Source organism: Colobus angolensis, unplaced genomic scaffold (assembly GCF_000951035.1).
Source record: "Colobus angolensis palliatus isolate OR3802 unplaced genomic scaffold, Cang.pa_1.0 Scaffold61, whole genome shotgun sequence".
Lineage (NCBI taxonomy): Eukaryota > Metazoa > Chordata > Mammalia > Primates > Cercopithecidae > Colobus > Colobus angolensis.
Window position 1 is genome coordinate 8,333,546 of NW_012119710.1, and position 27,423 is coordinate 8,360,968.

The following is a 27,423-nucleotide window of genomic DNA, read 5'->3' on the forward strand; positions in this document are numbered from 1 at the left end:
CCTCCTCTACTTGCCTCCTCTACTCCTTTTCTGAAATGTGCATTGTCTTACCTTGTTGATTTCTCACTAAAGGCGGGACTTCCAAGCTCCAGTGGTGGTGGAGTCCTCTGTGGCCACTTGCTCATTAATAATATAAATATGTACTTCTTAATGCTGAAAAGACTCAGTTCCTCCAAATGAATCTATTGCAAATAATGATGATGATTGACTTACTGACGATTTAAATATAGAGGATAAAGATGGCTTTGACAACGAAACTTGCATGGAGCTAACATCCCAGATAAGGGGCTTTCTCTTTCTTTTTCCTTTTATGGCTGAGATTGTTTCTGGTGCTGGCTGCTCTCGACGTGAATTCTACTGTTCTAGAACCACCCTTTCTCTTTCTCCTCTTTCTCTTTCCAAAAAGTATACTGGGATGATATCGCTTTTATTCTAATACACTGCAATTCACTTCTGCTCCTTATGTTTTGTCCTAAATAGATCACCCTCCATGGAATATAACTTATTTAGGAGAAATTAAGGGGCTATACAGTTATGCTTTTTTTTTTTTTTTTTTCCTTTGGAGTCTCACTCTGTCACCCAGGCCTGGAGTGCAATGGTGAGATCTCAGCTCACTGCAAGCTCTGCCTCCCGGGTTCACGCCATTCTCCTGCCTCAGCCTCCCAAGTAGCTGGGACTACAGGTGCCCGCCACCACACCCGACTAATTTTTTTGTATTTTTAGTAGAGATGGGGTTTTACCATGTTAGCCAGAATGGATCTCATGATCCGCCCACCTCTGCCTCCCAAAGTGCTGGGATTACAGGCATGAGCCACTGTGCCCGGCCCAGTTATGCTTTTTCTTACTCTTGCATGTTGATCTTCCCACCTCCCCCATGAAATGACTGAAATCTAGTTACTTGGGGACATAATTAGATATTTTGGAAAATAATCTTAATAATGTTTATCAGAAAACCTTTAAGCCATGGTTACCCTTGCCAGAGAAATAAATGCCTTTTGTTTATCGCAAAGGGCAGAATTGACTATTCTTTGAACACTTTCTTAAGATAAACATACTTCTGATGCTTTTCATATGGTTCTTTCCACAGTGAAAATAAATTGCTCTCTGGACTGGTTGATGGTCTCAGTTATCCCACTTGCAGAAAGCAGAAATCTGTATATATTTGCGGATGAATTACATCTGGGAATGGGCTGCCCTGCAAATTGGATACATACATATGTATATGAGTTTATATATCTTGTTCATGATTGTGGCATCAGGACAAGGGTGAGAACAGTGATTGTTTGTAAAAATACTAAATGTTTTGTCAGAATTTTATGCCTAATATTAAAATTGTCTTTTAAAAAAATATTCCTTGCTTCTCGTTGTAGTAATTTATGGGCAGAGGACAACGGAATTTCTCATTATTTCTCACTGAGTATTGGGTCATTCTGTGTGCACAGGACCTTAGATGACAGATGTATAGACTGGCTAGTGAACTGATTCTAAGTTGCCTTTAGGCTACTACTATATTTTACTAAATATTAGCAGACTGCTTTAAATTTTACTTAATTCTTCTAATGTGGGAGGTCTCCATTCTTGGGAAGCTCTATCACTTTCAATGCTAGGTAATTTGAAATCTCTCCATGTTCCATGAGGATTTGTGTCAACATATAGTGGATTTTCATTAAAATGAAATCTCTTGTTTGTTCTTCAGCTAGGCACAAATCCTAAACTGCGTTGTTATCCTGGGATATTATCTTCTCTTAGATTCCCAAATTTAAACAATTTATATTCACACTACACAAATATTTTGGGCCAGTGACCAATGATAATGATCATTTTTGAATAAGGTATTTTATTTTAGAAATTAGGAACTCAGAGCTTCAGAAGGTGCTTTACCAAGTTTTCCAGGGATCCATCCCTTGTTGGTGGTAGTTTAGATGACAAACCAGGATGAATACTCTCCAAAGCTTGTGCTTTAAACCACTCTGTTATTTGACTTACAAATCACCTTTCTCAAAAGAACTGTTGGAAACCTTTTCATTAATGAATCGTAAAGATGGCTATAAGTGGCAGTTTAAATTTGCTGCAATGAATTAAGACTGTTTTGTCCCCAGGCATTTTAAATTCACTCTTTGGGATAACGGTCCTCTTCTGTCCCAGTGAGTTGTCAGCTCTTCATTTATACCTAAGAATGACACTAGCCATTTTTGAGATTGTGAATGTTTTTTACATCCTATTCACGTGTGTGTATTCCTCCTCTGTGACTCCAAATATCTTCCACTGAAACTTTGTGCTCTCCTAGGTCATTTCTGAGGAAACTCTTCTTTTTCAAACCGAGCTATACTTTACCCCAAGGAATATAGATCACAACCCCGAGGAAATCCATTTGGAGTGTTCTGCCTCTAGGTAAGTCCAGCAGATCTGATTCCTTTGGAATGTTTTAGCTTTACCTTTGCTTATGAGAAGCTTCTGCAGAAGCATAGATTTTAGAGAATATAACATGATTCACCCATAATCATAAACAAAGCCCAAATTAGTATTTACACAAATGTTTTAATGAATACTTTAAAATGTTTTCATATTTTGAATGTAATGTTTATTTTAGAATAACAACATATAGATTTATAATGGTTCTGACAATCTAGTGTAACTACATCATTTTATAATAACTACAAAGCAGAGTCATTAAATACTCAGTCACCTTTAGTAAGTGATACAATTAAGCATTGATACTATCTTTCAATATTTTGTCCTTTATACTATTTTTTTCTGATACATTTTATTGCTCAATTTCATCTTATAAGAGTAAGTGGCTAAAAACGTAAGAAAACCAAACCTTCAGTTGATACTAACTCATGGAGAATTCATGAAGGAAGGGCTTATCAGCCTAATCATTAAATGTACTTTGCTTGCAATTTTGTGGAACTGAGATATTGAATCCCAAGAGCCTCGTGTGAATTTTGAGACTAAGCGGAAAGGTATCCTGATACACTTTCTTTTTTTTAACCATGCCATTGAAATATTTATGTTTTATAAATCTGAGTGATGAATCTTGGAAACCATCTCAAACCACAGGACAAATTTTATCCTTGCTTAATATATGGAAATAGTTGACATCAAAATTAAGAACTTAGAGCTCAGCCAATGTGCAATGTCTTTTAATGTGATTATAGTACTTTTTTTCGGGGGGAGGCAGAATTTTTTTTTTAATTTTGGTAAGAAATACATAATATAAAATACCATTTTAAGTGTACAGTTCAGTCCTATTCAGTTCAGAAGATATTTGGAGTAACAGAGGAGGAATACACACACGTGAATAGGATGTAAATGACATTGTCCATTCACATTGTTAATACTTTTACTCTTCCCTTTAACTTATTTTCATAAAGGCTGAGGGGTTTAGTGATATTCTAGAAAGTAGTTGAACTCTAAATAGAAACCACCCCTTGATTCTCTGTCTCTCTCTCTCTGTCCCTGTCTGTCTCTGTCTCTGGTCTGTTCCTGTCTCTCTGGTCTGTCTCTCTGCCTCTCGCTCTGCCTCTCGCTCTGCCTCTGTCTCTCTTGCTCTGCCTCTGTCTCTCTCTTGCTCTGTCTTTGTCTGTCCGTCTTTCTGCCTGTCTCTGTCTCTGCCTGTCTCTCTCCCTGCTCTCTCCGTGCTCTCTCCGTCTCCACCTCTTTGTCTCTGTCTATCTTTCACACACATACATATGTTTTCAATTCTATAAACTACCCAGTGCTTGGAGCAACACAGAGTTCTGATCTAATGCCCCAGAACTACTGCCTCTGTAGGCTACCAGAGTAACAATGATAAATAGATATTCCTAGTTTGATAGCAAATTACTATGTTGCTTGAAACCTACTTTCCTTAAAAAAATGAAGACTTGGCCAACAAAGTTGTCTGTTTAGGTTTTGGGTGCGTGAATTTTAATGTTGTAGCCTCTCTCTCTCTCATATTCACTTACTCACTTTGACATATAGAACTTTGCCACCACCACAGTGGGTCAGATTAAGCCTTTGGTGGCTTTTACTTACTGTTCTTAGGATCCATTTGGCTGAGTCTGTTTTGCTGGGTACATTGGTACTCTTCTAATGCAAGCATCACAAATTATCTAAGACCATTCATCTTTCCACTCCATGTTTGATGCAGAAATCATGGGGAGACTATCTGGAATTAGCTCTTTTGTAATCCTATCTGCTCAAATCCTATACCAAGAGTCCACAAGGATCTAGAAGGCGTAGTATGCTGGCTCTATGCCACACTCCTGAATGACTATTCTGAAAATGATCATATTAAACAGCGGTGAAACTGACTTGATCCCAAGTGTGCCAACACTATCTGCTTTCTGTTTCCCTTTTCTTTAGGAAATCAGTGTGGCTTACACCAGTTTCTACTGAGAATGAAATAAAATTGGATCCTAGTCCTTTTATTGCTGACTTTCAGACAACAGCAGAAGAGTTAGGATTATTATCTTCTAGTCAAACTTGCTCTGAGCTAAAGGAGAAATGGAAACTTGAAGCTGGTATTATGTATTTTGCAGGAAAACAGTTTTGTTTTTTCAGAGCAAAAATATAGTTGGTGTATATCTCTCCTTAAGTCTCTGGTTTCTAAAAACCCTACTTCAGTAAAGGTCCTGATCAGTTGATTAGTGAATGTGTATTTCTAAATATTTGTATTCAGTAGGGGTATGGCTTATTAATTTAACATTAACTATTAGGTAATTCATATTATACATTTAAGTTTTTTTCTGTTCTGTGTAGAAGATTCAGAAATATGTCTTCAATGACAATGACTTGATCTAATTGATATGAACCTCCAATAAATATGTTCTAATATTTTTCAGGAAGAATAAAGAATAGAGAGAGACATATAAATGTGCAGGAGGCAAAACTTTGAGCATAGTGTAAAATTTGACATATTAACTTTCATGAAAGGCAAAACTCTTTTATGTGCAGATATTTTAATTCATGTAGACTTTCCTATTAATCAGTAAAGTTGAATCCTAACAATAATGCAATGTGACTGCCTATTTAGATTATTCCAGAAGTAAATTCTATTTATTTTCTAGAGCTCAAATAACCACTCCCTTAACTGAAATTTGATGTTAGGTTTTCCTTTTTCCTCAGAATGTTTCTTCCACACTCAAAATAATTGATTGGTTGAGTTGGTTAAGCAAAGAGTTATCCTGCCACCTAAGAGCATTCATTAAATGATTATTTATTAACACTTACTTTATACAGCTTCCTTCTTTAAACAGGGAGTCTGTATGTGTAATATATCAAAAAATACTTCTAATTTTGGTAGATTTCTTATATCAAAGGTGAAAATTGAACTGTGCCATTGGCTATTCAATAGTTTATTGAATGTATGTTTTGGATGCTATATCCTCCTGGAAGCAAATTTTACCAAGATATTGGTTATTATTATTTTTAGTTAAAGTGATACTATTCCATTTTCAACAAAATGCCGCCTATAGCTGTCTACTTGTCAAATAAAGAATTTGAACCTGTCATAGTGAACATCTGTCTTTGGAAGTTAATATGCAGCTGAGAAGTAATACTTCTATGGGACTTCCTAAGTGTCAGAATATGGTACAAGTATATTATGATAAATTATTTAATCTTCTTAAACAGATAAATATATCACTATTACCCCAGTTTTACAGATAAGCAAACAAACAGAGGTTAAATCATTTGCCTGAGTCATACAACTTGTTGGTGTTGGTTCAAGATTTAAAATCGGGCAATCTGCCTCTAGATCTGTCTCTGTACTCTCTCTTTGTACGTTAGCCACTACACTCTACTGCTTGGAATCTTCTTAAGTGGCTGAACTTTAGTTCTCTAGGAAACAATTGCTATTCAAGCAGTTACACAACTCTCAATGAAACTTAAAATTGAGCAATAGTGTTTCTCTTGAACATGGAAGTAAAATTATTTTATATAAACCGATTTGAGAGAATATTGGGCAGGTGAATGTTTGCTAAAAACAAAGTAAATTATTGAGTGTGGGATAATACATATGTACAAGATAAAGAGTGATGATGTGGCTGGATTTTAGAAGGGTGGCTCTAAAACCTCTTCCTTTTCTTCTTCTTTTTTTTTTTTTTAACAAATTATGATTAACACATTCTTGTATCTATCAGCTACAATGTGATGTTTCAATACATGTATAAATCACGTAATGAGTACTTAGCATATCTGTTACCTTAAACATTATTTCTTTCAATGAGAACATTCAAAAACCTCCCTTCTAGCCATTTTGAAATATATAATACAATTATTTTTAACTTTCATCATCCTACCATGCAATAAAACACCAGAACTTATTCCTCCTAACTCGAGCTTTGTTGATGAATCCCTCAGCATCCCTCAGCATCCCTCCTCCTCCCCTCCCTTCCCCGCCCCTCCTCATCTTCTGGTAACCACTGTTCTACTTATTTTCACATATGAGTGAGATCATGTGGTACTTCGCTCTAGTCAGAATGGCTACTATCAAAAAATCAAAAGATAAGTGTTGGCAAGGATGTAGAAAAAAAGGAATCCTTACATACTGCTGGTGGGAATGTAAGTTAGTACAACTGCTATGGAAAACTTTATGGAGGTTTCTCAAAAAATTAAAAATAGAACTACAGTATGCTCCAGCAATCCCATTATTGGGTATATATCTAAAGGAAATGAAACCAGTATGTCAAAGAAATATCTGTACTCCCATGTCCACTGCAGCACTCTTCACAATGGCCAAGATATGGAGTCAGCCCAAGCATCCATCCACAAACAAAATGTGGTGTACATACACAAGGAATACTATTCAGCCTTTAAAAAGGATAAAATCCTGCCATTTCATTTTGTAGGCAATGCTCAGAAAGAGGAAGTAATTTGTCTTAAATTCACATAAACATTTAAGAATTAAGCCAGGCCGGGCGCAGTGGCTCACACCTGTAATCCCAGCACTTTGGGAGGCCAAGGCAGGTGGATCATGAGGTCAGGAGATCGAGACCATCCTGGCCAACCTGGTGAAACCCCATCTCTACTGAAAACACAAAAATTAGCTGGGCGTTGTGGTGGGCACCGGTAGTCCCAGCTACTCGGGAGACTGAGGCAGGAGAATTGCTTGAACCCAGAGGTGGAGGTTGCAGTGAGCTGAGATTGTGCCACTGCACTCCAGCCTGGTGACAGAGTGAGACTCTGTCTCAAAAAATAATAAAAATTAAAAAAATAATTTTTATGTATTTATTTTACTTTTTCCCCCCCTCTGCTTTAATGAGGTAAAATCAGATAAATACATTCTGGGGATATTTTTGTGTACTTGAAGTTTGTTAGGAGACCTTAAACGTTCTCTCCACCTCCAAAGAAAAAAAAAAAGATGATTATGTGATCTGATGGGTAGATTAATTATTTGCTTTGTGGTAATGACTTCACAAATACACACGTGTCAAAACATCATGTTGCCCATGGTAAGTATATTAAATTTTTATTTGTGACTCTTCCTTTGAAAGTGGTTTCTCAACAATCATCCTCTAAGGAATTGAAGAAAGACCCCAATCATTTTTATTACTTATTTTGAACTCATGTGAAGATCTTAGTTACTAAGACCTTTGCATGGATTCTGTCATTCGAACTTAATACCCCAAAGTGGAAACTATGGTCTTCAATTTACAAATGGAAGAACTGCAGTCTTAGAGTTTAAGTGACTTCCTTTCATGGCTTTTTCTACAGCTCTAAATTCAAAACGAGCATGTTGAAAGCATCCACTCTTTCCTTTCACTTCTTCAGATTTCTTTCTCTTCTTCACTGAAGGCATTTTCTTGTTATCTCTTTCTTCTTCAGTATTCCATTTGCAATGGTTCTGGCTAAAACGGGGAGGGAAGGATCTTATTTTTACCACCTTCCTTTTGGCTATTTCCTTCTGACTTCTGCCTCCGTCTTCTCTTTCCTCAGTCCCTTCCTTCGCTCCTAAACATAGACCCTGGAAAGCCGCTGCTCTAGGGCTCAGGTGCCAGCTCTCCCAGCAGAGCACCTGTGCAGAAATTTTCTGGCAGCTGGGCCCCCGCTCATTTCATATTCACAATCTCTGCCCCACACACTATGCTTTGGTCTTGGTGTCTGGCCCTCTTTCTCTTTCCTGTGATCACGTCCCCACTAATGCTCCTGTTTATAGGACTAGAACCTCACTTTCCTTGCTGTGAACATTCTTCTCTGTCTCCCAGACTCCCCTGGGGGCATGGATCAGGGGCTGTGCCCTCATTCTGGGCCTTTCTCTCAGGCCTGGCTCTGTGACCTTCATAAGGATTGAGGTTTGAATCTTCACGTTACCCACTTCCTTACTCCCTGTCACTTGGCTCTGATCTTTCTATCACCTATTTTAGGACATTTATTTAGGATAAGTATATAATTTGGCCACTTTTGAAACTGAAAGGAGGCCGGGCACGATGGCTCATGCCTGTAATCCCAGCACTTTGGGAGGCTGAGGTGGGTGGATCACCTGAGGTCAGGAGTTCGAGACCAGCCTGACCAATATGGTGAAACCTTGTCTCTACTAAAAATACAAAAATTAGCTGGGTGTGGTGGCGCATGCCTGTAGTCGCAGCTATTCAGGAGGTGGGAACAGTAGAATTGCTTACAGGAGGCGGAGGTTGCAGTAAGCCAAAATCGCACCATTGCACTCCAGCCTGCACGACACAGAGAGACACCATCTCAACAAACAACAAAAAACCAAAAAAACAAAAAGAAACTGAAAGGAGGGGTTTTAACAATCATATTAGGATAACTAGCACACTTTGGGCTTCACCATTGTACAAAACAGAGATTTTGCACAGGGCTTTTCCAGTTAAATTTTAGGAAAACTGGGTAACATTTCTATACCATAGTTTTCTCTACCATAACATTGGGTTAATAGTAGTACCTGGGTCCTGGGTTATTGTGAGGATGAAATGAATTAACACATGTAAAGCATTTAGAACAATGACCTGTACGTAGTAATCATTTAATACATTTAAACAATAATTAGCATTATTATTATATCTGTGATATTGGCAAAGTAACCTCTCTAAGCATGTGAGAATTGAATGTCATCATGCATATAAGGTACATAGCACCATTGCTGGCACATCATGTAAAAGAAGTACCAGGGTGACCACCTCCCTTCTCCAGATGCTTCTCTGACAGTGTGACTTTATCTCTTCTTGCTATGCAACTAACTCTGTTCTACCTCCATCCCACAACCTCTTCCCACTTGTCTACCCGTATTTGTTGCTTGTATTTCCTGTTCCAACAACGTGTTAAGCAACATCTGAAAGCCAGAAGACAGTTACCCCTCACGCCAGTTTCCTAATCATCACTAAGCCCTAAGGAAACACAATGGATCAGCGAGGCCCCAGATACAGATGTGATTAGCACACTGGTCAGTCAGCCCGCAAAACATTTTCACCGAGTCCTCTAAAGTGTTGCATAAGGTAAAGATAACGTTAAGTCTGTGGAGGCTTCCGTTATCGGGAAAAGATGCTGTAGTGATCTTTTCTGAGTGTCTCCTACTTGCGACAAGCTGGACTTGGGAGGAAAGCAGTCTGCCAAAGCCTGAAGCCTCCAAGGTATAGATTCCCTTTCCATAGACATTCCCCTTTCTTTTGCATCTTTTGTTAAAATGCCTCCCAGTGGACTACTGGGGAATGTCTGCAAAGGTCTCTGGTTGCTGTGCAGGGGTTTGGAACATTTAACTGTGAGCATGGCTTCTCTTTAGGATGTGGCGATTCCTTTGGAGCCATGATGGAAAGTGTTAGACGTAATAATACAGCAATTTCTTTGGGAAAATGTGGGTATGGATACACATGCAGGCACACACACCTCTTAGATACATTAATCCCACTGGCTGCACCTGAGTTTGTCTGCCAGCTCTGACAATGAGGGGTGGTCTGGATATGCCTGAAGTATGGGGTCTGCAAAGTGCATTTTAGCATAGCTCAGAGGACAGTAGAGTGTAATGATAACTTGAGATGGATTGCCAGGTTTTGATTTTTAGCTTCTCAAATTGCTGGCTGTGTGGGCTTGGGAAAGCTATTTAACTTCTTTGTTCCTCAGCTGCTTCTTCTGTTAGATGGAAAGGATCCTAACAGTAGTATCCATTCATCTGCTGTCTTGAGAACTAAGTTAGTAAACATGAGTAAAGCCCTAGAACAAATGCCTGCCACATACTAAGAGCTGGAGAGCTGAACTTAACTGGTAGTTTCCTAGAAAATCTATATTTCTCTGATTTTTTTTTTTTTTTTTTTTTTGTGACGGAATCTCGCTCTGTTGCCCAGGCTGGAGTGCAGTGATGCCATCTCAGCTCACTACAACCTCTGCCTCACGGGTTTAAACAATTCTCCTGCCTCAGCCTCCTGAGTAGCTGGATTACAGGCGTGTCCTGTCACAACCGGCTAATTTTTTGTGTTTTAGTAGAGACAGGGTTTCACCATGTTAGCCAGGATGATCTCAATCTCCTGACTTCGTGATCCTCCTGACCTTGTGATCCTCCCGCCTCAGCCTCCCAAAAGTGCTGGGATTACAGGCGTGAGCCACTGCACCTGGACCATTTCTCTGATTTTTTTTTTTTTTAACAAATAGGTAACTGATTTGACCAAATTTTAGAAAACATAGTTTGTTGTTTCACCTGAAGGCTGAAAATTCTGCCTGATTATTTTGATTATTTGAAACAAATTAAGTTAAATAATATGGTTAGATATTTGCTCCCTTCAGAAATGCTCTTGGAGTTACTTGGGATGAGAGGCTCCAGTGCTTGCAGAGGTATTTTCCATTATCATTGATCAGGATGACTACCTGGGGTTGGACCGAAAGTCTGGTTACTGATTGAACATGTGTTAACTGCTTGCCATCTGATGATTCTGAGCTAGGCACTGGAGTTGCAGTGATGAGTAGACAACGAGGTAACAGATAAGTATCCAGGCAATTAACGCTCAGGCTGATTAAGTGGTATGAGAAGGAAAGTTGAGGAAATTCTGAGAGCAACCAAAAGGGGTGCATGCTTCTTCCAGACTTGGCCAGGACTAAAAACAATGTCCTGAAAGTATGACATGTGGGCTGAAAATCAGTCTGAAAGGGCCGGACGCAGTGACTCATGCCTGTAATGCCAGCACTTTGGGAGGCTGAGGTGGGAGGATCACCTGAGGTCGGGAGTTCAAGACCAGCCTGGCCAACATAGTAAAACCCCATCTCTACTAAAAGTACCAAAATTAGCTGGGTGTGCTGGTGCATGCCTGTAATCCCAGCTACTTGGCAGGCTGAGGCAGGATAATAGCTTGAACCTAGGAGGCAGAGGTTGCAGTGAGCCGAGATTGGGCCACTGCACTCCAGCCTGGGAGACAGAGCAAGACTCCATCTCAAAAATAAAAATAAAAAAAAAATCAGTCTGGAAAGAGAGCAGAAATTATCCAGGTGAAGCTTGAGGGGACTTGTCTTTCAGGAATAGTGGGATAGCACAGAGGATTGAAGACATTTGCGGACTTGGAACTTCTGAAGGAAGACAAATCAATAAAACAAGGCTGGCCGGGCGTGGTGGCTCAAGCCTGTAATCCCAGCACTTTGGGAGGCCGAGATGGCTGGATCACGAGGTCAGGAGATCGAGACCATCCTGGCTAACACGGTGAAACCCCATCTCTACTAAAAAAAATACAAAAAGCTAGCCGGGCGATGTGGCGGGCGCCTGTAGTCCCAGTTACTCGGGAGGCTGAGGCAGGAGAATAGCATAAACCCGGGAGGCGGAGCTTGCAGTGAGCTGAGATCTGGCCACTGCACTCCAGCCTGGGCGATAGAGCGAGACTCCATCTCAAAAAAAACAAAAAACAAAAAACAAGGCTGGATGGAGTTTTAAGATAGGGAGGGGTGAGGGGTGAGGCAGGAGACATAGGAGAGAGATTATCTGGTCATAAGGCAGCAACACTCTCCATATTGCATGCATCTTAGTTCATTAGATATTTAATCCAAAATACATACAAATTTCCCAGTGGATAAATCTGAAGTCTTGGCTTTTTGGCTCTTCTTATTTATACTTCTTGCAGATAATTACGTTAGAAACTCATTCATATAGAGTTTGCTTTAAGCTTTATTGATCTTCCCTCGCTCTTGGGTTCTGTGCAGTGTTGAACATGGGAGGTTAAGGGCTCCTTGTCATTTCACATTTATCCATATTTAAATACATAGAGAATGTAATTTAATCTTAGCATGAAAATCAGTATTGGTAGGAAACTTTGATGAGGAGTATTGGTAGGAAAATTTTATGACATTTATAATAAACGTTTTATCAGTATTGGTAGGGAACTTTTATGAACTTGTATTGCAATTCCCAGTGTAATAATAAAACATGGCCTGACTCTCACTTTAAGTCAGTGCTTAGTAAATCTGTCACCACACTTAAATGAGGGTCATACACGCCCCCAGAACAGAGTATCAGAAAGGTAAACATCCTGAAAGTGGCATGTATTTAGTTTAACAAAAAAATTAAGTTACTAGAAAAATGGATCTGGTATATAGTTGATAACAAAAAGTAGAAATTAAGATACAATTCTTTACTTTCTTTTTTTAACAAAAAGCTTTTATTTTAGGTTTAGGGGTACATGTGCAAGTTCGTTATATAGGTAAGTTCGTGCCACAGAGGTGTGTTGTGCAGATTGTCACCCAGGTACTAAGCCTAGTACCCAATAGTTATTTTTCCTGATCTCCTCCCTCCTCTCTCTGATAATCTCCAGTGTGTGTTCCCCTCTATGTGTCCATTTGTTCTTATCATTTAGCTCCCACTTATAAGTGAGAATATGTGGTATTTGGTTTTCTGTTCCTGTATTAGCTTTCTAAGGATAATGGCTTCCAGCTTCATCCATGTTCCTGCAAAAGACATGATCTCATTCCTTTTTATGGCTGCATAGTATTCCATGGTGTGTATGTACCACATTTTCTTTATCCAGTCTACAACTGATGGACATTTAGGTTGATTCTATGTTTTTGCTATTGTGAATATAGTGCTGCAATGAACATTCATGTGGATGTGTCTTTATGGTAGAATGATTTATATTAAGATCTTATTCTTAACCCAATCAATAGTTTTGGCAGAACACAGCATCATTTCATGTGTTTATGGTTCATCTCATGCCATGTCCCCCATTACTTACAAAAGCATATAAGCATTTTGCAACTATTTTGTGTTGGAGGGTACTACGAATTAGGAGGTTACATTGCCCAACATTCAGAAGCCCAATGTAAGCATTCTGTGTGTACTTTAGTGGTACGTATTTTTTAGCTGTAATGATTGAGGTGGTTGTTTTGTGACTCTTATATACAAACTTGAAGTCCTTTTTGTCAGAAGGCAGAGTATAAGTTAAAAGTTGATACCATCTGTTCATAGGTTAAGAATTCCGTGCATTATCAAAGTCAACTCTTGCAATGTTACTATCAAATTAAAATCATTCCCATTTTTACAGAAGTGAAAACTGAGGTTCCCACTATAAGGTCATGCAACTAGTAAATGATGAAATCTAGATTTGAATTTGGATCTTCCATAGTGCTTAAACTCTATCATGCTATGTTGATACTCAGAAAGACATCTTCTGTATAGTGCTATATAATATAATGATTTGAAAAATATTGGACCTTAGAGTAGAATGTTTTTAGTAGAATCTGAAATGATTTATAAGCTATATGAGTTTGGGTAAGTTTCTCAGTCTCTCTATACCTCATTTTTTTTTTCATCTGTGAAATGGGAATAATAATAATAATATTATAACAGGATTAAATATATTAATACATTCCCAGCATCTAGACAGTGCCTGGCAGATAATAATAAGTACTAAATAAATGATACCTACTATTTGTACTGGAATCTGGCTAAAGCCGTTATTCTTATAAAGAGACCACTGCTCAGAGGAACCATATGTCTGGTTGCCCTCGACTGATTTGAAGAAAGGCAGGGACTATATATCAGTGCATGCAAAATGAGAAAGAAATTGCTCTTTACCATTCCAAAGTTAAGTGAAGTACCAAGGCCTACTACAATGACCCAATGATGTCTAGTACTCCAAGGCAAGACAGAATTGAATATTGTACAAACTCTGTTACTCTGCCCTTGTGTCCCATTTGTGGAGAGTCATTGTAATGTATGGACAGAATTGAACCCTTCTGGAACATTCCAAATTTTAGTAGCTAGTGGAAAAAGGGAAAGCATGAAGCCTTTGGATTTCTTTTCTATCACAGCGATAAACAACCCCCAATGGCCTCCCACGAAGTTGATAATGCAGAACTGGGGTCAGCCTCTGCCCGTGGTACCCCAGGCAGAGAGGCGGGACCAGACGAGCTGAATAATTCTGTCTACCAGCCCATTGATGGATCACAAGATTATCAGAAAGGAAAATTACAAGTTCTTGGGGTAAGTCAGCCTTAGTTTAAACACTGATTTAAGAAGGAAGAAAATAAATACAGTTGACCTGTGAACAATGTGTGTTTGAACTGTGAGGATTCCTTTACATGAGGATTTCTTCCACCTCTGTTTGCCATCCCAAGACAGCAAGAACTGTCTCCCCCTCTCCTTCCTCAGTCTATTCAACAAGAAGAGGATGAGGATGAAGACTTTTATAATAATCTACTTCCACTTAATGAATAGTAAATACATTGTCTCTTTCTTATGATTTCCTTAATAAAGTTTTTAGTTTCTCTAGCTTATTGTATATAACATGTTACATACAAAATATGTGATAATCGATTGTTTATGTTAATAGTAAGGCTTCTGGTCAACAGTAGGCTATTAGTAGTTAAGTTTTTGGGAAGTCAAAAGTTATATGTGGATTTTCAACCATGAAGGGTGTGGGCATTCCAAACCCCAATGCTGGAGTGCAGTGGCCGGATCTCAGCTCGCTGCAAGCTCCGCCTCCCGGGTTTACGCCATTCTCCTGCCTCAGCCTCCCGAGTAGCTGGGACTACAGGCGCCCGCCACCTCGCCCGGCTAGTTTTTGTATTTTTAGTAGAGACGGGGTTTCACCGTGTTAGCCAGGATGGTCTCGATCTCCTGACCTCGTGATCCGCCCGTCTCGGCCTCCCAAAGTGCTGGGATTACAGGCTTGAGCCACCGCGCCCGGCCTGAGCCTTTCTTTCATGGTAGAAAACATCAAGCCTTGGAGAACAGATTCCAAGACCCTTCATTTTTGATTTTCTGCCTTTTGACCAGCCATTTTAGGAGCCTGAGCTCTATGAGGCTTATATTCTATATTTTAAATTTAAAAATTGGGTTGAGAGGCCAGACGCAGTGGCTCACACCTGTAATCCCAGCACTTTGGGAGGCCGAGGTGGGAGGGTCAGGACGAGATCAGGAGATGGAGACCATCTTGGCCAACACGGTGAAACCACTTCTCTACTAAAAATACAAAAATTAGCTGGGTGTGGTGGCAGACGCCTGTAATCCCAGCTACTCGGGAGGCTGAGGCGCAAGAATTACTTGAACCCAGGAGGCAAAGTTTGCAGTGAGCCAATATCGCGCCACTGTACTCCATCCAGCCTGGTAACAGAGCAAGACTCTGTTTTAAAAAGAAAAAAAAAAATTGGGTTGAGAGAAAGGCTGAGTACGATATGGCTTAACTTCTGTCTGCCTTCATCATGTTATGGCCCGAAAGCATGCCGGGAAGAGACTTTGACTCCATCTACCTTACCTGCCATGTCTCCTTTACTCTCCTGCCACTTTCTGAGAGGAGTTCCTGAGAATGAATAGAAACGTAGGGGAGAGGTGAAGATGAAAGGCTGCCACTGGAATTGGTGCGGATAGTGTGGAACAAAAAACTCTTTCAGATAAGCTCTTGTTCTGTTAATTTAGGCTTGACACTTTAACAATTTCAAGCACCGACATCTCCTTGCTGAGGAAAATTAAAATGGTCTATTTTCACTGTCCACTTTGGTATATGACTGTTATGCCTTTTTCCCCCTTCTTCTTTCAGGCCATCCAGATCCTGAATGCAGCAATGATTCTGGCTTTGGGTGTCTTTCTGGGTTCCTTGCAATACCTGTTCTACCTCCAAAGGCACTTCTTTTTCTTCACCTTCCACACAGGCTACCCATTTTGGGGTGCTGTGTTTGTGAGTATTCATACTCCCCTGGCTGTGTGTTATTTCTTAGATACCACTGCTGGAGATGTGTTTAATGACAAAAGTATTGTTTGTAGGTTATTGGAAGGTTGCATGCTGTGGTTTTGATTTGCAATTCTTGAACAACTAATTAGAAACAAGGAACTCTTTTTTTTATTTTTAAATTAAATTAATTTATTAATTTATTTTTTGAGACAGCGTCTTGATCTGTTGTCCAGGCTGGAGTGCAGTGGCACGATCTCTGCCCACTGCAACCTCTGCCTCCCCAGTTCAAGTGATTCTCTTGCCTCAGTCTCCTGAGTGGCTGGGATTACAGGCATGCACCACCATGCCCAGCTAATTTTTGTTTTTGTATTTTTAGTAGATATTGGGTTTCACCATGTTTCCCAGGATGGTCTGGAACTCCTCACCACAAGTGGTCCTCCAGGCTTGGCCTTCCAAAATGCTGGAATTGCAAGGCATGAGCCCCGATGCCCAGCCAAAAACCTCTTTCTGATTAAGAGAAATCACATTTGCCAAGTACAAATGAAGTCCTAAAAATTATCTTATATCTATGTGCTACATTTATGGATACTTAAAAAATTGAATGAAAAATGGGTATTGATGAATTGCCTTGTGGTACAGCAGAGAGTCCTGGCTTGAGAGTTTAGAAATTTGTCTGCTGATTATTGTCTGAAAATCGGAAGAATCATTTCCACTATGTGGGTCAACAAGCAATCAGAAAAAATAGGGGTGATTTTAAAATGTATTCATTCAGCTTTGATTATTTATTACTTCCCTGATAGTTCAGTTTTTAAAGGTGAATGATATGTTTGTTGGTCATTTGTATATCTTCTTTTGAGAATTGTCCATTCATGTCCTTAACCCATTTTTTGATTGAATTGTTTGTTTATTTTTTGGTGATTTGTTTGAGTTCACTGTAGATTCTGGATATTAGTCCTTTGTCAGATGTATAGATTGTGAAGATATTCTCTCACTCTGTGGGTTGTTGGTTTACTCTGCTGACTGTTCCTTTTGCCGTGCAAAAGCTCCTTAGTTTAATTAGGTCCCAGCTATTTATCTTTGATTTTATCTAGTTTGTTTTTGGGTTCTTGGTCATGAAATCCTTGCGTAAGCCATTATCCTAAGTGAAGTAACTAGGAGTGGAAAATCAAACATCTTATGTTCTCACTTGTAAGTGCGAGCTAAGCTATGAGGATGCAAAGGCATAAGAATGACACAATGGACTTTGCGGACTCAGGGGGAAAAGGTGGGAAGGAGGTAAGGGATAAAAGGCTACAAATTGTGTTCAATATATACTGTCTGGGTGGTGGGTACACCAAAATCTCACAAATTACCACTAAAGAACTTATCCATGTAACCAAACACCACCTATTCCCCAATAACGTATGGAAATAAAAAAAATTTAAAAAAATAAGATGAATAAAACTCATTGCATGGAAAGACAAAAGAAATAAAGAAATAAAGAAATAAAATGAACAACATCAAGTACAATTTTGTGTCCTAGGATGTGAATTTTAAAAAGGAGGTTTGTATGACTATTGCTGGATATCTGCTAATTGAGGGAGGGCCAAGAAGAAAATAGTTGAGACTTAATATTCCTTTATCTGTTTTACTTCCTATTTTCAAACAGTTTTGTAGTTCAGGAACCTTGTCTGTTGTAGCAGGGAGAAAACCCGCAAGAATATGGGTAAGTAGCACTTCCTCTTTCTCTATGATCAGAGGAGTGGAAATATATTATTCATAAATGGTAGGAGAGGAGGGTCCATGAATACAACTGAGACACTGACTATCATTTAATGCACAAAAAATTAGTTTTCTTAACATATTCAGATGGTAGGTAAACAAGATCACATACATTGTGAGGATGCATTCCTAGGATGCTTGCTCTGAATATTGGTGAACTTGAAGCTTAGAAAAAGTCTTATTGAATTTTATGTGTTGTCACGTTTGACCAATTCTACTTATTTGGAAGTAAGAACTCCCACCACTAACTAGTTTCACAACTGAAAGTCCAAACTTCTATTCCTAAACAACTGCTAAGTCTCTATGATATGTTCTTAGTGTATATGTAGCCATTGATACTCCACTTTCCTACTCCATTCATTCACTTTCCCTCCTCCATGGATAGCTATTTTACCATTTTATTCTGTCCTCAAACACCAATCCTGCTTCTTTCATCCTTACTCTCTGCTGATGATTTTTCTGTCTCTTCTGAGAGAACTGAATCCATTAGAAGATAATTTTCAGACCTCCACTACTTAATGGACTAGATCTATACCAATATATTTTTTCTTTTAGCCTCTTACCATAAGAAAATTTTGTGATTTTCTTTAAAGCTGATTTCCCTACTTGAGTATAAGATTCCATTCTTTTTTTCCCCATACAAGTGCATCAATTTAATTTGTGTCTCTCGCTATATATACATATTTTTTGACAGAGTCTCACTCTGTCATCCAGGTGGGTGTGCAGTGGTGTGGTCACAGCTCACTACAGCCTCCACCTTCTGGGACTCATGCGATCCTTCCACCTCAGCCTCTTGCATAGCTGGGACTACAGGTGTTTGCCACCATGCCTGGCCAATTTTTATCTTTTTTTTTTTGTAGAGACAGGATCTTGCCATGTTGCCCAGGCTGGTCTCAAAATCCTGGGCTCAAGCAGTCCTCCTGCCTCAGCCTCCCACAAGTCTGGGGTTACAGGCACGAATTACCTTGCCCAGTCTTTAATCAGCATGTAAACATCCAGTTACTGTTCTCAACATAAAAACAAAACAAAACAAGGAAACCTTGACATTATTTCTCTCTGCTAGGGACAGGCACCATTCATATTTCTTTCTGTAGCTTAACTCCTTCAAAGGAATCATCATGTTCTTTCTCTAATTTCTATCTACCGATTTCAATTAAACCCACTTCAGTAAGGCTTCATTTTATTCCCTACTATCTTCTGTAACTGCTGTCTTTAAGACCACTGAAAACTTCCACCCTGCTAAAACAATGGTCAACTCTTGATCCTCATCTAACTTAACCTATGAGTAGCATTTAGCATGGTCTCCCACTCTTCCTTCCAGGAATTTCCTCACTTGGCTTCCAGCATACATTGCTTGGCTGGTTTTCCTCCCATCTTTTGGTTTCTCCATCTCAGTCTCCTTTCCTGGTTCCTCTCCTCCTCTCTGACCTTTTAATTTTCTGGTCCCCCAGAACATTAAGAGCTGAATTCTTTGCCACCTGCTCTTCTCAATCTATACGTACTTCTTCTGTGATCTTACATATCCTTATGACTTCAAATAACATCTATATGCCCACAACTCTGAAATAAGTATTTCCAGCCCAGGTGTCTCTCCTGATCATCAGACTGGCATGTAAAGATCCAAAGCTCAACTCCCAGTCTTCTTCCTCAAACCTTCTCCTCATGTCAGCTGATGGGAACATTATCCTTCCAGATTCCCAGACCAAACACCTTGGAATAACCCTGAGTCTTCTTTCTTTCACAGTCCTGAATCCTACTTTTCAGCAAATAATGTTGGCTCTACTTTCAAGCTATTAATATATCCAATTTTGGCCTTTTCTCATCTTTCTATTGATGACATTTCATCCAATCCACCTTGTATCTCCTAATCGGGCTTCTAGCTTTTATCGTTGAACTTCTCTTTGCCTTGTTAGAAACAGCGATCCCTTGAAACCATAAAGCCAAGTCTATCATTTATTTGCTCCAAATCCTTCATTGGCTTTGTATTTTTCTTAGAGGTCCTTTTCATGATCTGCAGAGCCCTACATATTTTGGCTCTCTGTTAACTTTCCTTCTTCTTCATTTCCTAATATTGCCTACGTGCCTCCAACACCCTTGGCCCCCTTGCTTCCCCAGAAGATTCTGGCCTTAGGACTTTGAGTGTTTCCCTAACTGCAAGGATATTCCCCCAGATAGACTCTTGGCTGGCACCCACAGCTCTTTCATGCCTCTCCCCAGTGTCATTTCTATTTAATATCATGAACCCCCACCCCTCTCTTTGGATTCCCAGATTCTCCTTATCCCATTCTATTAGCCCCTAGTACTTAATCATTTTCAAAAATATTATGTAATTTACCTATTAGTATGTTTACTTTTCTCTTTGTTTTTATTGCTAGAATATAAGCTCCGTGGAGGGTGGGGGACAGAAATCTTTCTTTGGTCATTGATGTTTACCTGGCATCTAGGATATCAATGGGTGTGTAAACAATATTCAATTAATGTTTGTTTCAATGAATTGTTGCCAAAGGAATGAAGTATGTGCTGCATATATTAATTGAAAATTCTTATTCTTTTTCAGATACAAAACAGTTTTGGAATGAACTTTGCCAGTGCTACAATTGCACTAGTGGGGATTGCTTTTCTCTCAATAAATTTAGCAGTTAATATCCTGTCATTAAAGAGTTGTCAGTCTACAGAGTCACCGGACCTATGCAATTACATGGGCTCTGTATCAAATGTATGTTTTTGAAAAGTCTGTATAATTATAAAACATTTCAAACAATCCAGAATGTACAGAAAAATAATATATCGGGTACCATGCTGCTATAATTTGAATCTTTTTTTTTTTTTTTTTTTTGTGAGATGGAGTCTCGCTCTGTCGCCCAGGCTGGAGTACAGTGGCGCGATCTCGGCTCACTGCAAGCTCTGCCTCCCAGGTTAACGCCATTCTCCTGCCTCAGACTCCTGAGTAGCTGGGACTACAGGCGCCCGCCACCTCGCCCGGCTAATTTTTTTGGATTTTTTAGTAGAAACGGGGTTTCACCATGTTAGCCATGATGGTCTTGATCTCCTGACCTCATGATCTGCCCGCCTCAGCCTCCCAAAACGCTGGGATTACGGGTGTGCCACCACGCCCGGTCCATAATTTGAATCTTGGGTCTGCTGCCTATTTATAATGAAGGTTGAATTAGATAATCCCTTGAGTTTTCTCATTTTTGAAACGAGGATAACAATAGTACCCATCTCATAGAATTGATGTGAGTATTTAGTAAGTTAACATATGATAAGCAATTAAAACAAGGCTTAGCATATCATGTTACATAATTATTAATATTACTACGACTACTACTATTACACTCCCCAGACAGATTTTTTTTTAAAGTTTCATTTCATAGCTCCTTGCTTAATAAAACAAATTTGAGAGATTTACAACTTTCTCTACAATCTGGAATGTTCAAAGAATGATGAAGTTTTGAAGGACTGCACTTTAGAATGAAATGAACATGGTGTTTTCAAAGGAAAGCTTTTTAATAACCTTACCAATTTTTTAAAAATTTGTGTTTCAGAATTCTTCCTCTTCTGAGGTCTACTTAGAGGTTAATATTTTCCTTTGGAATTATGCGTTTCATCCCAATGATCTATGAACCGTTAATTACAGACTCACTCCTAAGCTTCCTGTTTTGTTTTTTTATTATTATTATACTCTAAGTTCTAGGGAACATGTGCACAACGTGCAGGCTTTTTACATGTGTATACGTGTGCCGTGTTGGTGTGCTGCACCCATTAACTCGTCATTTACATTAGATATTTCTCTTAATGCTATCCCTCCCCCATCCTCGCACCCCAAGACAGGCCCCGTGTATGATATTCACCGCCTCGTGTCCAAGTGTTCTCATTGTTCAATTCCCACCTATGAGTGAGACACTACTTATGGAAGTTTGTGTTCTCATTTTCTTTATTATATTTTTAATGATCTAAATTTATATTTGTCAGAGCCTGATTTTTCTGTGAATTCGGTGGTATTTTTCCTCCAGGGATATACTGTATTTGTTGCTTCTGGGTGCCTCAGGAATAATAGTAGAATCACTAGCCCAACAATTTTATTTTGTGTTTATATCAGCGTAGTGTTTTAGTTTCTAGGGATAATGTAAATGCCTAAACCCTTATGAAGTGCTGTTAGTGAAATCGTGGAACAGTCATTTTGTTCATTCTCCTAAACTGCCTACTCCTCTCCTTAGTTTACTACTATTCAAATTGGAAGATGTTAGTGATAGTGTCAGAACTGTTTCCACAGCTTCTTCCCCCTGTAGCTACTTCACATGGGTTGACATAGAAATGCGACACATCTTTCTCTTCAGAGAAAGTGTTTTCATGCTTTTAGATTGAGATACTATCTCTTCTACAGTATTATGTGTGTCTGTGTCTTTAATTTATGGTTCACTTTGTTCTACTTTATGGGAGGGTGATGTTGTAGTCTGGTTTCCTGCTGACATTTTTTTTTCCTCTGGATGTTGCCACTGGGTTTGATATAAGGCATCATATCCCCTAGGGCATGGTGTCTCTACTGCTGATTCTCATCTCGCTGGAATTGTGCATAACCATCTCTACCATAGCCATGTTGTGGAATGCAAACTGCTGTACTTCAAGAGAGGTGAGATTTTTCAAATGAGTAATCATCCACATGGTCTCAAAGCCTCCCTGTAGGGTTTGAAGCTGTTTCTGACTCTTAGATATAAACTTTTATGTGGTAATGATTTGTGGAGTTCCTGGAATTAGAGATTTATGAATTTTAGAGGTGGAATGAAGGGTAGAAAAGAATTTAGATGTGAAAATGCAAGAGGAAATACTGTACTTAATATATGAGCATACTTTCTTATACAGTTGGAATTAAGTTAAATTATTTTCTTACAACTTGTGACTTTCTACTTGTATGACCTAGGAAAAATTAATAATTCTTTCTAAATTTTAGATATATTAACTGTAAGATGAAAATAATATTTTCATTCTCTTCTAATGTTTGTTGTGAGGACTGTGTATATAATCTTTACAGCATCTGGCACAGTAATATCAATGAATGGATTTTTTATTGTTGATGATTATGATGATAATAGGAAAGGATGGGAGGAGAAGGAGATAATGATCCTGTTCTTGGACATTAATGTTGTTTTATTTTCTAGGAAATTTCCTCACCTCCCAATTCTGTGGAATCAAGAATACCTCCTTATGAAAATAATTCTGAGAGCATGAATATTTGACCTTAAATCTCCAGTGACTCAGAGCTTCACCCACAAACTCAGGAGAACGTGAGCCTGTCTATAAAGCTCAATCCTTCTATCACGGCACCAATCACAAGAACCTTGGATGTTTGACTGACTCTATCCTTTCTCTCCTAACTATAAATCCTATTTGTGTGTTGTAGATGTGGAAGGACAGATACATTTCTTTAGGCATTCTTGGATATTTGTAACTTCTATGATCATTACTCCAAAGTTGTTTCCAGAAATTGCTTCTATTTCTTCTTACCCACCTACTCCATTGCTTTATGAGGTTTAAGGAAGGAAGGCAGTGTAATCCCTATTTAATCTATTTTTTCTAAAATCCAACTTCTGACCACCCAGTCGGAAGAAAAAGGAGACATTTTTTCCATTACAGAGAAATGCTTCTTGACTTTAACATCAGCATTACAAAAAGTGTCAAATAAAAAATTACCACCATTATCATTAAAATAAATATTCACTTTTTATTTGATGAATGAAATTTATTTGAAATTAATTAATTAAATAAATTTTCATTAAAATACATTTGAGATGAGAGGGTTAAGGCTCAGGGATTTTATTTCAGTGAACTGCTGGAACTCACACATGCCCTGAAATGTAAATGATGATTTATGTTGGTGAGTCTGACAGCAAGCCCAAATGTGTTCTTCAAAGGACGATGGGAAACTGTAAAGTAGAGAAGTAAAGAACAAGGCCTTTGGAATCCGCCACATCTGGGTTCAAATTCTGAAACCATCACTTATTACCTGCATGAACATGGGCAAGTTACCTAATCTCTTTGACCTAGTTTTCCTCATCTGTAAAATAGATGTAATAATAACAACTACTTGGTGAGTTGCTATGAGGGTTAAATGAAAATAAAAAGAAAATGTGATACAGCACCACAGGTACTTGCTAATAATGTTGCTGTTGTGGTTAGTCTTGCTGTTGCTGGTAAAAGCTAAGGTGGGATTGTGGTCAGATGTGCTGGAGAGATAACAGTGGAAACCTTACTTACCCTTCCATTGTGGCTCCTGGTATAACCTCCAACGACTTCAATAGCCATCTTTTCAAGGTGGCAGTGTGGTGTGAAAACTTCCTTCAGTTCCTCATTTATAAATCTGCTAAAGCACTTATATTTCTTATTCATAAATATTCAAGATAAATAAAATGTATGAATAAGAAATATAAGCACTTACTGTGTGCATAAATTTATACCCATAATTTACTCTTAGCTATTTGTATATCATATGTGCAAAGGTTCTTCTCTACTTCTTGGCTACTTATGTAATAAATATTTCTTTATTTTTTAATCCATTCTGCAGCGAGATAATTAAGGAATCAGAGAGACCAAGGGGTGGAGGAGGAATTATTTAATTATTTAGGTGCACCCACCCAGTCAGATTTACATCCAAAGGACTGAGCCCCAAACAAAGGGTCTGGTTACCTTTTAAGCATTTTGTGGGGCTGGGGGAGATCTGTGCAGGGGGAAGCATATTACAGAAGTGAGAAACAAAGACAGTTATTCAATTAAGACATGCATTACATTATTTCTTACTTTTCAAGGAAAAACATGTTTTATGACTTATCTGCCTCGTGACCTTGCAACTGCACAGCTAGAGAAACAGTTTTCACAATGCCTGGGAAAGGGAGAGATAAGGCTCACTAGTCACAGAAAAACAGGCAGTTGATTTTAAAGGACTCCAGCTCTTTCTCTTCTTCAGCGGGAACTGGGTTTTCTTACATACAACTGAGTTTTTGCTTACACATTCTTCAATTTATTTTAATTCCTGTTCCAATTCAGCAATCATTTAGGGAGTGCCTACTATGCATCATGTATTGTGCTAAGAGCTTGGCATACAATAGAGAATGATGCATAATCTCTGCTCTTAAATTGTTCGTAGTGGGAGATACAGACCCCTAGAAACACACAATGTCTCTGATGGGAAGAGTATAGGAATCTTGAGAAGCACGTAGGACGAGCTTCTAAACCAGGTTAGAAGACATGTCAGTGATAGCTTTTCAGAACACTTCTTCTCCACTGAGATCTTAAAGATAACTGAGAGCTAACAGGATGGAAGAAAAGAGGATACATTCAAAGGCCTTTAAGTTAAAACAAATTTTGAATATTCAAAGAATAAACTAGAGACTTTACTGGGTCTAACTTCAGTGTATAATGGGCAGATGGAAAAATGGAAGTTTGGAGAGAGGTGTAAGTCACAAGAGATTATAAAATGACGACTGTGAGTTTTAAGAAGCAATTGAAAATGTATGCAGGTTCCAGGTACGGTGGCTCACGCCTATGATCCCAGCACTTTGGGAGGCCAAGATGGGGTCAGGAGTTTGAGACTAGCTTGGCCAACATGGTGAAAACCCATCTCTACTAAAAATACACAACTTAGCTGGGTGTGGTGAAACATGCCTGTAATCCCAGCTACTCAGGAGGCTTAGGCAGGAGAATTGCTTGAACCTAGGAGGCAGAGCTTGCAGTGAACTGATATTGCGCCACTGGGAGGCAGAGCTTGCAGTGAACTGATATTGCACAAAGCTAAGAAATATATGCATGTACACTACCCATGCACGCACGTATCTATATTTATTACCATACGTATGTATATATCTATCCATTGCTCTCTCTTTCTATCATGAATTCCTACTGATAAATTCCACTCAAATATGGTCACATAGGGTCCATTCTAGCAACCTCCCAACCTTGCTTATTTATAACCTGTTTTCTGAATATGTAAATCTGGCAACAATTTCCACAATTTATTTGCTTACCTGTTTAACGTTAGTATACACGTAAATTCATTTCAGAATTGCTAACCAGTATTTTTGTGAGAAATAAAAATACTACTAACATAACTACTGTTTACAACCATGCCCCATGTGCCCTCTCTTCCTCATCACCCTGAAAAAAATTGAGTTTTTGTTTTTTTCTAGTGGAAGGGGATTGACTGGAAAAAAGTAATACGTTCTTCTTAAAATTTTGATATACAGCATTTTCTAACTTAGGAAACCACAATGTTCTTGGTCCATCATGACATTGGGTAGCATTAACTGTGAGTTTTGGGCTTCCAAATCACATTTGATTTTTAAGAATTTATAGATACTATTACAGGCTGCCTTTGATTTTGATCCTTTATTCTTTCTATTTGTCAGGAGCACAAGATTACCTTCCTTTTTAAGCCTTCTCTCTTGTCACCAACCATTCCTACTTGGTGGTTGTTTTCTTGGAAAAAGGCCACATGATCTGTCTGCCTCCACTCAGTGTCTAAGACACTCTGCTTCCTTTGCTTGCATCCCATAAACTATTTCCCTCATCCTATTTACTGCAACAAATCTCTCCTTTGTTTGTGTTTATCTCCCTTTAAACCTTACCTATCCTGAATATTCTGTCATTGTCTGCCTTTAAAATCCTTCCTCTTTCTCTTCCTCTAGTCTCTAAATAATGATGGGGTAAAGTTATATCCAAAGTTCACTCTACAGAATATTTTCTCAATACTTTGCATAAAACGCCAAACAAACCATGTTAAAAGAGGGTTTTTCTTTTTTTTTTTTTTTAGAATGTAAGCTCCTCAAGAGCAGGGACAATGTTGTCTCTATGTTCTATTGTGCCTCTCACATTGTAAATGCTAAATAAATATTGATGACGGGAGGCATTGAGTCTTGATTATAAGGACGAGAAAGTGAAATCCCAAACACTGTTTTGTTGCTTGTTTTATTATGAACTTAGATTAAGTTGGAAAATGTTTGCCCTTTTGAATAACTGTCCCAAATATTACATTTAAATAAAAGTCCAATGAAGGGAAAAGAAAAGATTAACAAGTTCTGGGTTTCTAAGGTGATGTGGTTTGGCTGTGTCCCCACCCAAATCTCATCTTGAGTTGTAGTTTCCATAATTCCCGTGACCCTGTAGGAGGTAATTGAATCATGGGGGTGGTGGTTACCCCCATGCTGCTGTTCTCATTATACTGAGTGAGTTCTCACAAGATCTGATGGTTTTTTAAGGAGCTTTTCCCTCTTTGCTCAGCACTTCTCCTTCCTGCCCTCATGTGAAGAAGGACATGTTTGCTTCTCCTTTGCCATCGTTGTAAGTTTCCTGAGGCCTTCCCAGACATTTGAAACTGTGAGTCAATTAAACCTCTTTCCTTTATAAATTGTCTAGTCTCAGGTAGTTCTTTATAGGAATGTGAGAACAGACTAATACATAAGGTATGGCATGGGTAGTGATGGATATGTAAATTAATTTGATTATGGTAGTCATTTTACAATGTATATGTTTATCAAGTCATTACATTATATACCTTGAATATATACAACCTTTGTCAATTACATATTTAAAAGCTGGGGCA

The 27,423-nt window shown here is 38.7% G+C and overlaps 2 protein-coding genes across 7 annotated transcripts in view; both read left to right on the top strand.

Moving 5' to 3' along the window:
• The window catches only part of OOSP2 (oocyte secreted protein 2), a 7,449-nt gene extending 2,007 nt beyond the window's left edge, over positions 1 to 5,442 (top strand). Inside the window, exons 2-4 of the mRNA XM_011963518.1 lie at positions 1,088 to 1,266; positions 2,288 to 2,391; positions 4,348 to 5,442. Coding sequence (XP_011818908.1) covers positions 1,088 to 1,266; positions 2,288 to 2,391; positions 4,348 to 4,558 — 494 coding nt within the window. The 3' untranslated portion in view covers positions 4,559 to 5,442. The remainder of the gene's footprint in view (positions 1 to 1,087; positions 1,267 to 2,287; positions 2,392 to 4,347) is intronic.
• Positions 5,443 to 9,421: 3,979 nt separating this feature from the next.
• MS4A3 (membrane-spanning 4-domains, subfamily A, member 3 (hematopoietic cell-specific)) lies at positions 9,422 to 23,535 on the top strand. Of its 6 annotated transcripts, none has more exons than XM_011963511.1 (7): positions 9,500 to 9,569; positions 14,215 to 14,386; positions 15,942 to 16,079; positions 17,722 to 17,778; positions 20,392 to 20,550; positions 22,363 to 22,464; positions 22,991 to 23,535. In XM_011963511.1, exons 2-7 carry the CDS (start codon positions 14,231 to 14,233, stop codon positions 23,066 to 23,068), a joined length of 690 nt encoding a protein of 229 aa, XP_011818901.1. In that variant the 5' UTR covers positions 9,500 to 9,569; positions 14,215 to 14,230; the 3' UTR covers positions 23,069 to 23,535. The 6 variants fall into 6 exon arrangements, with proteins under 6 accessions (XP_011818907.1, XP_011818901.1, XP_011818906.1 ...); XM_011963513.1 differs by having other exon boundaries at positions 9,519 to 9,569; positions 20,392 to 20,554; XM_011963515.1 differs by lacking the exon at positions 14,215 to 14,386 and having other exon boundaries at positions 9,523 to 9,569.
• The last annotated feature ends 3,888 nt before the right edge of the window (positions 23,536 to 27,423 follow it).

Excerpts from the sequence above, each read along its gene's own strand:
- MS4A3 (XM_011963511.1), top strand. The coding sequence starts at position 14,231 with ATGGCCTCCCACGAAGTTGATAATGCAGAACTGGGGTCAGCCTCTGCC. Across the intron at positions 14,387-15,941 it reads GAAAATTACAAGTTCTTGGG|GCCATCCAGATCCTGAATGC; the intron begins GTAAGTCAGCCT and ends TTCTTCTTTCAG. Across the intron at positions 22,465-22,990 it reads ACTGCTGTACTTCAAGAGAG|GAAATTTCCTCACCTCCCAA; the intron begins GTGAGATTTTTC and ends TTTATTTTCTAG.